The 13765-nt window shown below is 45.3% G+C and overlaps 1 protein-coding gene across 4 annotated transcripts in view; it reads left to right on the top strand.

Moving 5' to 3' along the window:
• Positions 1–13765, top strand: part of PolE2 (DNA polymerase epsilon subunit 2) — a 174976-nt gene that overhangs the window by 122208 nt on the left and 39003 nt on the right. For 3 of the 4 annotated variants that reach the window (XM_077629628.1, XM_077629631.1, XM_077629630.1), the window contains 3 exons: positions 2018–2147; positions 5255–5378; positions 13500–13614. In XM_077629628.1, the coding sequence (XP_077485754.1) occupies positions 2018–2147; positions 5255–5378; positions 13500–13614 (369 nt within the window). Of the gene's footprint in view, positions 1–2017; positions 2148–5254; positions 5379–13374; positions 13615–13765 lie in introns of all 4 variants that reach the window. The other variant, XM_077629629.1, reaches the window with a different exon arrangement.

Here is a 13765-nt window from a genome sequence, read left to right as displayed (position 1 = left end):
TTTTGAAAAAATTGAGCTCCATGCGGCTTTTTATAGTGTTTAGTCCGCTGAAAAAATATCGCATTCGAAAAGGGCGGAAATAAACGCAAAAAGCTGTTTTTTGGAAGAAAACGGGCCCCAGCGTTTCCGGGCGCCGAGGGAACGCCGCGAATGGCCGGGATCATCGTGACGTCATCTACGGGGATCTCTGGCCAGCACCGACTGTGTTGCTGCGAAGCGCGTTGTATCAGCTGGATTGAGAACTGTGTTTTGCAATTATGGATCCGTCATTCACCAAAGCGCGGGCCGAAAAGCAGCAAGCAAAGCAGGACGGCCGATAGACTACCTGTGAATGGCGTCACTTCCGCCAGTTCCGTCCCCCCATTCGGCGCTTCCCGAAGCGAAGAAGGCGTGTCGGCGGCGGGTTTTTAACAAGCGACTGCGGCTCATTTTGCGAACAGAATCGAGAAAAAATTTACACACATGATTTTCAAAGTCTCTTCTTCCCAACCACAGCGTTTCATTGCAATTTGAAAACTGTTTCAGCTTTCCTTTAAGGAAGGTCGTTTTTGTATATCAGAAAAGACCCAGAACAGAGCCTGGGGGAACACTAGATGTTACAGTGCATGGGGATGATTGAGAGTTGTTAGCTGAAACCAAGTCAAGAAACATTCAATCCATTTGAGGAGGCTAGAGTCAGAGAACTTAATTTGAGAAGGAGTAAGTGATCCGATCCCTTATCGAAAGCCTTAGCAAAGTCGAGAAATATGCAGTCGGTTAGTAAACCACTACCTAAAGATGATGCTAAGATATTAGTGCAAGACAAGAGTTGAGTCACGCAAATATAATTTTTTTGAAAAGCGTGCTGACAGGAACTCAAGAAAGAGTCACTTTCCAGTAAAGAAGCGAGGTTAGAATATATAATGTGCTCTAGAAGTTTACAAGGAATGCTTGTTACCTTGCTTGAAGAGTGGAACCACGCTCACTACCTTCTAGTCAGCCGGCATTCTGGCTTGTTCGACACACTGGGTGAAAAGGTGTGCTAGATACAGTATTGTGCGTTTTTATCATGGACTTTCAAAAGTTTCCCCGCCTCAACCGCTGGCTCATTTACGGTGAAAGTGCACACAGAGCTTGCGTATTATCGTAACTTTTGTATCGTAGCAAGTTTGACAATGGTACTTACTGAGTAGAGCCGTGCATGATGCAAAAACGCAATTGTCTACGTAGAGATCGGCAAACCAAAATCCGCAGACGACGTTTTTTCGCTGAAGGGCGGCTGTGGCGCCATCTGTTTTCAGCAGTCGAAAGCATCACGACAAGGCCGCCGAGGCGAGCATTGCAAGAAGCGCGGGATCTTTGAATATGCCGTTCAGGCCGTTTCGTCTGCTTCAACTGAAGTGCTTACAACATTTTCAGCTAACTGAGCAGAAAAAATATCATAACAACTAATTTAACGAGGCTTTACTTTTCAAAAATTATTGTTTGCAATGCTCGCCTCCGCGGCCTCGTCGTGACGCTTTCCACTGCCGAAAACAGATGGTGCTACTGCCGCCCTTCAGCGAAAAAACGTCGTCTGCGGACTTTAGTTCGCCGATCTCTATGTGGACAATTACGTTTTCGCATCATGCACGGCTCAACTCAGTACCATTGACAAACTTGCTACGATACAAAAGTTACCATAATACGCAAGCTCTGTGTGCAGTTTCACCGAAAATGAGCCAGCGGTTGAGGCGGGGAAATTTTTGAAAGACTTCACGATAAAAACGCACAATACTGTATATGCTGGAATAAACAGCTTCAAGAACTTGGAATTAATGTTGTCAGCACCACAGCTGGACTTGAGGCCCTGGATTAACATCACAGTGCCAGCAAAATCGATGGCAATCGGAAATAAATGGCTCTTGAGCACACCTGGGGAGAACAATCGGAAAACATTATGGTCTTGGCTGTTGTATGCTGATGTTGAGGAACTCTTCAAGATGCTTTTATTGTCTGGTTATGCTGGAGTGGTAACCGCTAATGTTTACTGCTGCAGGAAGTACATGGGTGGCACGAGCATTTTTGACCAGTTCCCCGAGAAAGTGAGGACCCAGCTGGAGCTGAGCCAGGTGCCAGACAACGCTCTGCTCGTGCTCCTCTCAGATGTCTGGCTGGATCAGCCCAAGGTGCTTAGGCAGTGCATTTTGGTTCTTCTTTGCTTCGATGCATCGCTGATGCCCTGCCCCGAAGCACGCAGCCATGTGTTCTTTACGTATGGCTGCTAAAACAGCCCGTTTTAGGTAAATGGAAATCATGCAGATTTTACAGAAGTTATTCTATATCATCTATGCATTGGACACACACGACTTCTTACTCACAAAGCAAGACAAACCTCTCTGCGAAATGTGTGCCGATGAACTCACAGTAAACCACATTTTAATCTTGTGTACAAAACGTGAACAGCTAAGGAAAAAATATTTTACAACATTCTACAAGGAATACATCCCATTACACGCCATGTTGCTTTTAGGTGATCGAGCACTGGTTGATTTTTCAAGTATTTTTAAGTTTCTCAGAGAAGCCAATGTTTTAAACAAACTCTAGGTATAACTCTTAACACCATAGCAAGGCGGGCCAATTGGTGATACATATTTAAAAAATAACAGCGCGGAAAACGGGGACTTGAAGAGTAGAAAACACAAGACAAGCGCTGTGCTCAACTAAAGTTTAATCACAGCAAACAGGCAAATATAAGCGAACAGGCAACAACCAAGCAATAAAACCACAAGGCACGTGCACTATGTTGGGTCAAGATAGGCAACCTCACTGTCACGCAGGAGCAGGGATGGTTTGCTGATGCACAATCTTGGTTTCTTCCTTATTTTGTAGGCTTCTACGATTTCCCTGGTCAATTGATCGGGGTGTTTATACAATGTGTCACTATAGTACAAGGCAGGAAAACATGATTGACACTCTCGGCAATGATCAACTAAATTCGTGGAGCGGTTAGAATCTAATGAGTTTAGATGCTCTCAGTCTTGTGTTAATACACTGTCCTGTTTGACCAATGTAAATTTGACCACAGGACAGCGGCATTTTGTACACCACGCCCTCAGAGCATGGTAAAAATTTCTTATCATACTTAATGCCACAAGACGCTACAGATTTATTAGAATTGCGAGCCTTATTTTCAACAATTGAACAAATTTTATTGAGCTTATTTGGGGCCGAAAAAACTATATCAAATTCATACCTATGGGCCACATTTTTAAGACCATGTGACAGGCAGTGTACATAGGGAAGGACTGCGAACTTTTTCTGTTTCTGTTCATTCTGTGAAGATGGCGGCAAAGCCAAGGTTTTCAGCTTTTTAACTATTTTATTGCACTCCAAAGTAATGAGCTCATCTGGGTTACCTGAATCCCTAAGCCTCTTAGCCTGATCATCGAAGCTTTGCTTCATAGCATGGTGACAGGATTTTGACAATGCCGATGACAAAGATGAAACAACAGTTCCGCTTTTTACTACCTACACATCATAGCCTCAGTTGCTTTTGCAGCATTAAAATCAATATAACTAACTAACTCTATTAGTTCTTATCCCCAACTGTTCCCAATCCAGGCCTCGGAATGCCTTTTGTAAAAAGGTGGTGAATAGCATTGCCGAGATCATGTCTTCCTGCCTGACACGCTTCCTTACTGGAATTTTATTGCTGACTTTATGGAGGACTATTGTCGCTATAGATCTCTTCCAGTATCTTTATAAAAGACACATCTACAGCCCAATTACTTATTGCCTGCATGACTGTTGAGGTTTCTACAGAGTCAAATGCGTTCTCGTAATCTATGAAGGCTACGTATAGTGCTTGGTTATATTCTGCGCATTTCTCTATCACCTGATTGATATTATGAATATGGTCTAATGTCGAGTAGCCTGATCAAGTGCGATGTGATAAAGGATGCTTTCTCGGCCTTCATCATCATCATCATCATCTGCCTGACTACACCTACTGCAGGGCAAAGGCCGCTCCCATGTCTCTCAAATTAACCCTGTCCTTTGCCAGCTGCGCCTACCCTATGCCTGCGAACTTCCACCAACCTAACCTTCTGCCGCCCCCTGCTACGCTTGCCTTCTCTTGGAATCCACTCCGTTACCCTTAAAAACCAGTGGTTATCTTGCCTTCGCAGTACATGTCCTGCTCAAGTGCATTTCTTCCTCTCGATTTTGAGTAGGATGTCATTAACCCTTATGCAATGTCCCTGCAAACATCTTAATCTCGAATAGGACAAGTTGTCAGGCTAATTGGTGGTGATCCATTCTTTTGTTGACAGAGCTTAAAAAACACTGACAGAAGACGACGTCACAGGCGCTAAAGCAGACTTGGTAGTATTTGCTGCCACAGGAACTCGGTGGTCCGGTCGGCAATGGTATAAAGTTCACGCCACTTCCTGGTAGAGGCTGGCAACGGCGCAGTAGAGAGCGTGAGCAGCCGCAGGAGATTGATCACCTTGTGATACAGATCTTTCATCACTTTTATGGCCCTCTACTCCATGTGACATGTACCTATAAATATGTGCTTCCTTCAGTGGAAAGTTAGCTGCCAGTAAGCACTTGTCTTTTCTCTGTGTTAGTCTTTCTTCCAACCAACCTAATGAAGGAAGTAGCAGTGGTTGTTCCCCCAGAGTGGGTGGGCGTGAAACTTCCACCTCATTGTTGATAAGCGTCAACTGGCAAATCACCTCTTCTCTGGAAGCACAGTCTTTCAGTGTGTTGCAAGTGAGGGCTGTTAGTTGTTTGCTAGTAAGGGCCTTTGCCACACACTGTGTCTGCAGCACGCAGTCAAGGCAGAAATGCCAAGAAGCCTTATTTCAGCACCGTCCATTTGTCAAATTTTTTAAATGCTTGCAACATGGTTTCTAGGGCGAAAAACACTCACAGGACACAGTTTACTAGCCATGTAGCTGAGGTGAATGTGCTGGGCATAGTGCTGCTTCATCATCAGGCCAGAAAATAGAGCAGCGCGTAACAAAACGACACAAAGGAGAGACACGGAACGACACGAGCGCTCGTGTCGTTCCGTGTCTCTCCTTTGTGTCCTGTTTTGTTACGCGCTGCTCTATTTTCATGGATCACCAACTCGCCCAACAAGCAACACATCAGGCCAGAGCTCGGGGTCAAGGTGACACAGATTATATTGGGACTGAGAAAAAGGAAACAAGAACAAAATGTGTCCCAGCCCACACAGGTGGTCAGAATGACAGTGGAGCTGATGTTTTTCCTTGGTGGGGTGCAGGTGCTGTCGCGCCTGCGGGTGCTTTTTGCTGGCTTCGCCCAGGGCCCACCTGCCTGCTTCGTGTTGGCAGGGAATTTTCTGTCTCACTCCACAGGACTCCAGAGAGACCGGATGCTGCTCCGAGGTCAGACATTTCCTCAGTTCTGTGGCCAACATGGCTGCTGCTGTGCTGTAAGAAAGAGGTGTTATGGGCGGCTTAACCATATGTGCAAGAAAATACAAAAGGCTTTAGTTCAACATCAAGGATGCTAGGGGTGCATCCAAAACGCCTGTGACTGGCTTGACAGGGGGCTGAACAGCAAAAGGACTGTCTTACATAGCTAAACATAATCGAAAAATTTCCTTGCAAGAACTAGTTAAGTGATTAGAGTAGAAATAATATGAAAAAAATACACAAGCACTGCAAATGCAAAAAATTCTCAGGAGAAAATGCTTAGCAGTTGATCAGAGCTTCAAACTCGCTGCACTAGTTAAGCATTTGGCAATTGTAATTCATGAGATGACACATTCCAGGCATTCTTGCTTTGTGTTGAATAATAATTACTTTTGGGCTGTAAGTTAGCTAAGTCAGCAAAGAGTGTGACCGTCTTTCATAACATTTATTTAAAAGTAAATTTTACATTCATATTTTTCAGTAAGGTGAATAGAGGTTGAGCAGCAGCCTTAAAAGGGGCATTTGCAATAATATGAACACCCTTTTTCTGTAACCTATCTGTATTTGACCATATTGTTGTGCCTTTCACCAAGTTTTATAGAAATAGAGCATTATAAACAATAATTCTGACACTAAGGGGTAAGAAAGAACGCGACATGCCTGTGCATCTGGCAAGTGTTTTACCATCATTATCGTTATGCAAGACCCGCCGCGGTGGCTCAGTGGTTATGGCACTCAGCTGCTGGCCTGAACGACGTGAGCTCGATCCCGGCCACGGCAGTTGAATTGGTTGAATTTTAATGCAGGCGAAATTTTAGAGGCCCGTGTACTCTGCGATGTCTGTGCACGTTAAAGAACCCCAGGTGGTCGAAATTTCCAGAGCCCTTCACTGCAGTGTCCCTCATAGCCTTAGTTACTTTGGGAGGTTAAGTCACATCAAAACATAAAACCTATCGATATCCAAGTGAATCTTCCATAACTGCAGTGCGACGAACGGGAAATATCAGAAGCATGCAGTTACACAACACAGCGCTGACTTACAACTCTTTACAATTCATCCGTAAGAAGCCAAAAATATCAAAGTATAACAGGCACACACTGCCCAGTTTTTGTCATCGCACAACTTTTTTCATCCTAATCAGCATGGTTTCCGTAAAGGTCGTTCCTGCGAAACGCAACTTACTCTCTTTCTTCATGATATACATGCATGCCTCGATCGTAACATTTTTACTGATGCCATATTCCTAGATTTTGAAAAGGCATTTGACAAAGTCCCTCACGCGCGCCTAATTCTTAAGCTATCACGACTAAACCTGCATTCCTTAGTTCTGGGCTGGATTCGGGCTTTCCTAACTGATCGCTATCAATTCGTTCATGCTAACTCTCACTCATCATCTCTCTCCCTTGTCTTGTCTGGCGTTCCCCAGGGTACTGTTTTAGGCCCTCTTCTATTTTTTATTTACATAAATGATTTACCCCTTAACATAATGTCTAACGTCCGCCTAATTGCAGATGATTGTGTCATCTACCGCCCAATAAATAATCCATCTGACATCACCACCCTTCAAGAAGATCTTGTACGCGTCCAAGAATGGTGCAGTACATGGCTGATGTCACTTAATAGTACTAAAACGTCCCTTCTTTCTTTTCATCGCCGGCGAAACCACCAAGGTACCATTTATACTATTAACAATATTCCTGTTGCGTCGGTTGACTCGTACAAGTACCTTGGTATCCATTTAAGTAAAGATTTAACCTGGTCTCTACACATTCACAACGTCACTAACTCAGCTAATCAAATTCTAGGGTATTTACTTCGTAACCTTTCCTTAGCCGCCTGATCCATAAAACTTCTTTCTTACTTAACATTTGTATGTTCTAAACTAGAGTTTGCATCTGTCGCGCATGATCCCCACTATGCTAACCTTATCACCACGCTCGAAGCGGTCCAGAACCGCGCTGTCAGATTCATTTGCTCGGACTACTCTTATCACACTAGCGTATCAGCACTAAAATCACAGCTCCATCTTCCTACTCTGGCCTGTCGCCGTAAAATCGCCCATCTTTCTTTATATCATAAATTTTATCACACTTTCCACCACGAACCTCCCCCTGTCGCACGCGCCCATCGGATTTCTCGTCACAGTCATCCTAATGCCATCTACCCTGAACAAGCCCGCACCGAAACATATCATCAATCTTTTTTCCTTAGAACAGCCAAAGACTGGAATGACCTTCCGTCCGAAGTGGCAACCATCATCAATCCCGTTCGCTTCAAATCCGCCATCGAAGACCATCTGTATTCATCCATTTAAAACCCTTTTGTTTGCCCACCCCTCATGTAATGTCCTTTTTTGGACCCTTGAGGAAATAAATAAACAAATAAAATTTGCAGTAGAAGTAACATTTTTCTTTTTCGGACAACGCTATATAGGATGTGCTAATAATTCTTCCAGAACACTTGCTCTTATATGTGCTTCTATAACTTTCCTTGCCAGCAGGCCAGTGTTCCTGCCTGTCGCAATGCACTTATTATACAATGGCTTGCAGGTATTGATGTCATCTTCATCATTTTTGCAGTTGCTGCAGTGCTTTGCTACGTGACCTGTGATGGGGACGCGTGTGGCGTTATTATTATGCTCTCTTTATCTTCACTGAGACATTGAGATAGTGGCAAAGCATAGATTACTCCTTCCTGGCAGGGGACAAATTATTTTGTATGCCTTTTCAAGCAGCCTTTGCCGAATTAACTTTCTTCACCAGTCGGTTAGGCACCGAAAACATGATGTTGATGTCCGCATGCTTTCCTCGGGTTGTGCGAGACCTGATGCAGATGTGGCACGATAGCAGTCTTTCTTTTCTTTTTCTCCCGAATAGTTTTGCTTTTAATTTCAGGCCTCAGCTTCAGTGATGTGATTGCTGCGGCAAAAGGCTACGTGCTGCTACATTATGACAAAATACGAGTAACCTGCGCCAAGCATGTGCCAAAACTCCGTATTTACTTGAAGAACCAAACTCACGGGCGTCACATGCTATTCTTTGTGAACATATGCATGCTGCATATCATGCTGGCCAAGCTTGTTGTCACCCCGCGCAGTGAAAACAGTGAAGCGAAATTGGCCTGCAGCACGCAGGGTTTTACTCTGGTCATCCTGTGGTGTGCAGGGCATGCTGGAAATGTGCATGGCAAAAACATTCAACAGCAGTGTCGGTCTTGACTTACTGGTTCTTGCTTGGCCGAAGTGGGGAAATGGCTCGCTACCGCAAAGTTCTTAGTGGACGTTGATTTTGAGGTTTGCTTCGTTGGTCTATCAAAAAGAGGCAGCAGGCAGCTTCAGTTTTGTATTGTAGCTTCTTTGCCTCGCAGATGGTTTCATGCCGAGTAAAAACAATGGCGACATGCACCAAGCCATACAGATGCGACGCAGAAATCGAAACTATTGAGAATATGGCTGGACTGGATCTTGAGGCTGCCTCATTCAGTCCTGTTGTTGCAAGATTATGGGATTCTAGCCATAGGGTGACCTTTTAAAAAATTTTGGCATAGCATGCTTCGCTACTGTTAGCTGCATCTACCGTATTTACACGATTGTAAGTCAACCCCCCTCCCCACATCGTATTTCTGAAAAAAAAAAAAACTTGGAGGTCGTTTACACTTCGCCTTAAGATAATAGAACGCGACAGCACTATCCTGCGGCCTCTGCTTATCGCCAGCCGCGCACGGGAGCACCCGTGGGCACATTCCAAAACGAAAATGTATTACTCACTGGACTATTCGTCCACACTTGCACCATCAACCTCACTAGCGCAGCCGTCGTGATTGCTGCTGCGGTCCCACAACTCGTCGTTCTAACATTGCCGTGCAGTGAAATCCCGCACTTCGCAAACAGCTACATCATGAAATCGCGTGGAACAGCTGAAAATTTTGCCTCGCTGTGAATTATCTGTTTTACCCTGACCTGCCTATACACAGCTCAGTTTCAGCCTTTATCTTGCCTTTTGCAAGTTTCATTCACTATCACCATTGTGTTTTCATTTTTTGTGCTCACATTTTATATTTTCCCTCGGGTTTACATCGTCTTTACTTCTTTCTCGAATCTTCAGTTCTGCACCCCAGCCTTGTCACTTTAATAACGCCGTGCCTTTTTGTAACACGTGTCTTTTTTAGCTGTTTCATTATCACTCTTTGGCGCGACTGCAACTGTAGGCGGCACCAGCGGCGCAAGTTAAGGAGAATGGAAGATAAAATCTTGTATAAATACGTCCTTTCCAAAGTAAAATTCGGTTGCAAGTCTAGTGTTTGTCCTGTCTGAATTCTTTTTGTGTACGTCTACCTTGTGCGCTAGCCAGTATATGTCGAACTGTATTACCCGTTGCGAACGTCGAACTTGCGGCCTGGCGTGCAGTTGGTTTCTTCGGCATAAAGAACAGCAGCCATCTTGAATGTAGCCGGGAATGAGCACAGGTCGCTTACCACACCCGGGGCACAAATGACGAATGACGAAGCACTACATTAAAAACTTGTGAAACGCGGCCGGCAGTAGTCAAATGCGTCAAAGCGAAAGAGAAACTACGTGTGAGTGGCGTCGACTCTTCCGTCGGCTACCGACACTCCCCGGCGCTGCTGCGGTTCCGAGTGGTGTGCCATCGCGATTGGAACAGTGGCCCTTTCATCAACTGTCGACGCTCCCTTGAGCGCCGAGTGCGTGGTTGAAAGTAAACACCGGTGATTTAGTTAGGTTCTTGGCTTCTACTGCTCATATTGCCTACGCCTTCTCTATTGATGTGGAAGATCTGTTTTATTCTGTGCCTCATAATGAATTGTTTGCGGCCGTAAAAGAATGCATTGAGAGCTCCGGTGAAATAGTGTTTCAAAGCTCGGCTGGTGTTTCAAGAGACAGCTTCATGTCCATGCTGGAATTTTATTTGCAAGCCACCTTTATCTCTTTTAAAGACAGTTTTTACGTTCAAAGACAAGGCATCTGCATTGGCTCCTGTGTTGCCCCGATCCTCTGCGAAATACTTTTAGCTGCTATTGACTGTACCCTGACTCTAGAGCTTACTAGCTTTTTAGACAATATGGCCAAGGTTTGGTGTTGACTCACGAACTCCCAACTAACGGTTCTTTGCAGTATTTAGATATTAACTTGCAGTTTGGCTTGAATCATGTCTGTTGGTGATATGCTCCTAGAGCACAGAAAGCACTTCTTCCATTTCATTCTGCTCACTCAAAGATTGTGAAAAGAGCAATTGCAATCTCAAGCTTAGAATCGGCCTTAAACAAATCATGCCAGCATGAAATGCGTTCCAGCATTCACAATCATATCACCAGGCTGCTTTCAGGCGGGTTCCCCTGCTCGCTCCTCACTGCGGTAGTCGAGAACCTTTTGCAGAAGACAAAGAAAGGCAAGCGCAGCTGTGTCCATGAGCGCATGCTGAGTGCATAGCCGACGGTGGTGCCATATGTGCACAAAGTCTCCCACAATATAAAAAAAGTGGCCAACAGGCATGGCGTTCCGGTGGTATTTTCGGCCCCAAAAAAGCTCGCTGAGTTGTGCTCCAGGATCACCAAGGATGGAACCCCACGAAGCGCGTTCGCAATCAAACATGCTGTACAGTTCGGCAAATGTGCCACTGGCGTGGTCTACCAAATCCGCTCAAATGTGGACGCGTGTATGTCGGCCAAACTGGACGCTGCGTCAATGAACGTGCAGGGAAGCATGCCCTTTCTATACAAAAAAGAGAAGGGGCGAACTTGCCCGCTCATTGCATTTCATGCCTTGGTTGTGAGCCGATTCTAAAAGATATCAAGATTCTGGGCAAAAGCAAAAACAAAATAGCCCGCAAACTTTTGGAGGCATTTTACATCAGAGAAAAAGGTGATAGTTGTGTAAGTGATACCTCAGTCACCTTATATGATAAAGAGAAAAATTTTCTCCGCTGCTTTTGTCGACACATGCAGACTTGACTTGTCACAACCTTCATCTTTGTTCCCTCTCCTCTTTGTTTTGCACGTGTTATTTCTGCATATATATGTTGCTGTGATAGCAATAAAGTCAGTTGATAGCTTGCGCTCTTTCTGTCGTCCTACTCTTTCCTGTGTTCGTCTCGTCGTGTGCGCAACGCCATACCAAGAAAGCCTAAAAAGTAGTTCACGCTCAGTGAAAACTATAGCCGGAGGCTCCAAACATTGAGCGCCTCACAGCTTCAACCATAATTTTCAATGCTACCACTGCATTTTATACCACTCTTTGTCTTCGTCCAAACACTGGCTGAGGCTTCGAGACGAACTCATGATATGTGGCGGAGTAGTATCGTTTCGCGGAAGCACTATTTATGCAGCCTCTGCAGTATTGCCTGCTATGTATGAAACGGAGTATAGACCGTTTACAGGGAACAGTTGGCTCTATCCATGACAGGTGGCGCCACTAGGATGGCCTTCGGTGCCGCCTTGCTATAGTACGGATGTCATGCATATTGCTGAAGCAATGGGGAGAGCTGATGCCTCTGTGGTCTATTAGTGGAAAAATAGACGATTTTCTAGGAGCTGTCTTGAGAGTTCATGCTGCTTTCAGAGAGGGCAGAGTGTTAATGAGTAGTTCCATTAACGAAATTATCACGAACCCCTGCACGGGTTTATTTCAGCGCTGGGAGTAGCTGTGGGATTGTGAGAACAAGCTGGCGATATCTTCTCAGCAGTAATGTAAGGTCGCCACGTTATATTCTCTGTGCAATAATAGGTATATTGTGGCTATTAGTGCGAACACACGTACGTTCATATTTGTTATGCGAAGAAAGAAGGTTTAAGTGCGCACACCTGTAACCTTGCTCAATTTGGACAAACAGCTCCTTTTTTGGACAATTGCCTCGCCTGATGCATGGGACAGTGGTGAAATTTATTACGATAGGTTTTTATATATTCCAGCTTGTTCTGGCTGGCTGCATCTGCAGGTGCTGTGCTCAGGCGCAGTTCCTGAAGCAGTGAAGTGTATAGCCTCCCCTGGAAGGCAGAACGTGCATGGAAGACACAGTAATACCTGGGCCATCATCACGCGATTGCACACGCATGCATGTTCGCTTTTAATTCGCATGCACAGTTCTTAATAGCTCTGCACACGTTCCTCCTCTCTGCAGAGACACTAAGCCCTGGAAAGCAAGCTTTCAGGCATTGCTCTAGTTTTAATGTATGCAGTTTGACAACACATTGTGCAATCCACAGAGAGTTGGAAGATGAATTGATAGAAAAATGAGTACAGTCAGACGGAAGACCGTGGTTGACACATTCTGGCTGATTCAGGCAGTCCGAAGGAGAGCAGTAATTGAGGCGGCTGATCTTCCGGTGTCAACTCATAATGTGCGCATTCACATCAAGTTTTTGTGCCATCCGAGAGTTCGTTATCCTCAGCCAGAGATCGGGCAGCGTTTTGCAGAGCCAGGCGCCAGCAGCCGTCGGAAGCACAAGACCGGCAATGGTCATGTGACCAAATAATTCTTCCTGCTAGCTTGCCTGTCAGTGGAGGAAAAGCACATGCACCCTCTGCCAACATCAAGACCAGCTAGCACGTGAAATTTTAGATGCCTTCCATATGCACAGTAACACAGACAGTTGCATTAGTGATCCATCAATTACACTCAGTGATAAAGAAATCACCTATTTATTCAGAAAAGACGTCCAACTTGCACCACAGCGATGAGTTGTGCGTTTTTCACCGTCATGTTTTTCACCTTCTTTTTACATTTGGAGTTGTCTTTTCTGGAAGGGAAGGTTTATAAGAACCGTTTCTTGGAATAAAAATCAGTTGCGAGTCAGCGCTTGTATTCCGTCTTTGTTTTCATGTGTCCCGTCTTCCCGTGCTGTTTTTCACAATGAATCAGTTTTCAATGGCGGTCTGTCCGGAGCCAGAGATTCCTAGCACTCTCCGCTGCGTATCAGGCCCAACGGCTGCCCTGGTGATTTGCTCTGCAGCTGCTGGGAGCTGATTCATATAGGAGGTTGGGGCGAAGTACTGCACCAAGGTGGCCGAATCCTGACCAGGCCGGTCTGAGCGTGGCCTTCCCATTTACTGGGCCACACCTGTTTTCTCGTGGCAGAGGGCTTCCGGGCACTGGCGGACATGCTGGCCGACTTCCCACTTCTGGTGAAGCACTCGCAGTTCATTTTCGTCCCCGGACCCAAGGATCCAGGAATCTCCAACGTGCTGCCCAGGTGGGTCCACACTTGCTGCAATGGTTGCAGCTCGCATGCACTGCTGCAGTTTTCTTGCTGTGGCCGCTTTCATCGCTCTCAATTAGAGTCTAGAAACTGTGTATGATAGGCCACAGAGGACAACAAGTGGGACGTCTAACAGCATGGTTTC

Source organism: Amblyomma americanum, chromosome 7 (assembly GCF_052857255.1).
Source record: "Amblyomma americanum isolate KBUSLIRL-KWMA chromosome 7, ASM5285725v1, whole genome shotgun sequence".
NCBI classification, from domain to species: domain Eukaryota; kingdom Metazoa; phylum Arthropoda; class Arachnida; order Ixodida; family Ixodidae; genus Amblyomma; species Amblyomma americanum.
The sequence above is the reverse complement of the archived record's forward strand: the minus strand, read 5'-3'. Positions and strand labels throughout refer to the sequence as shown.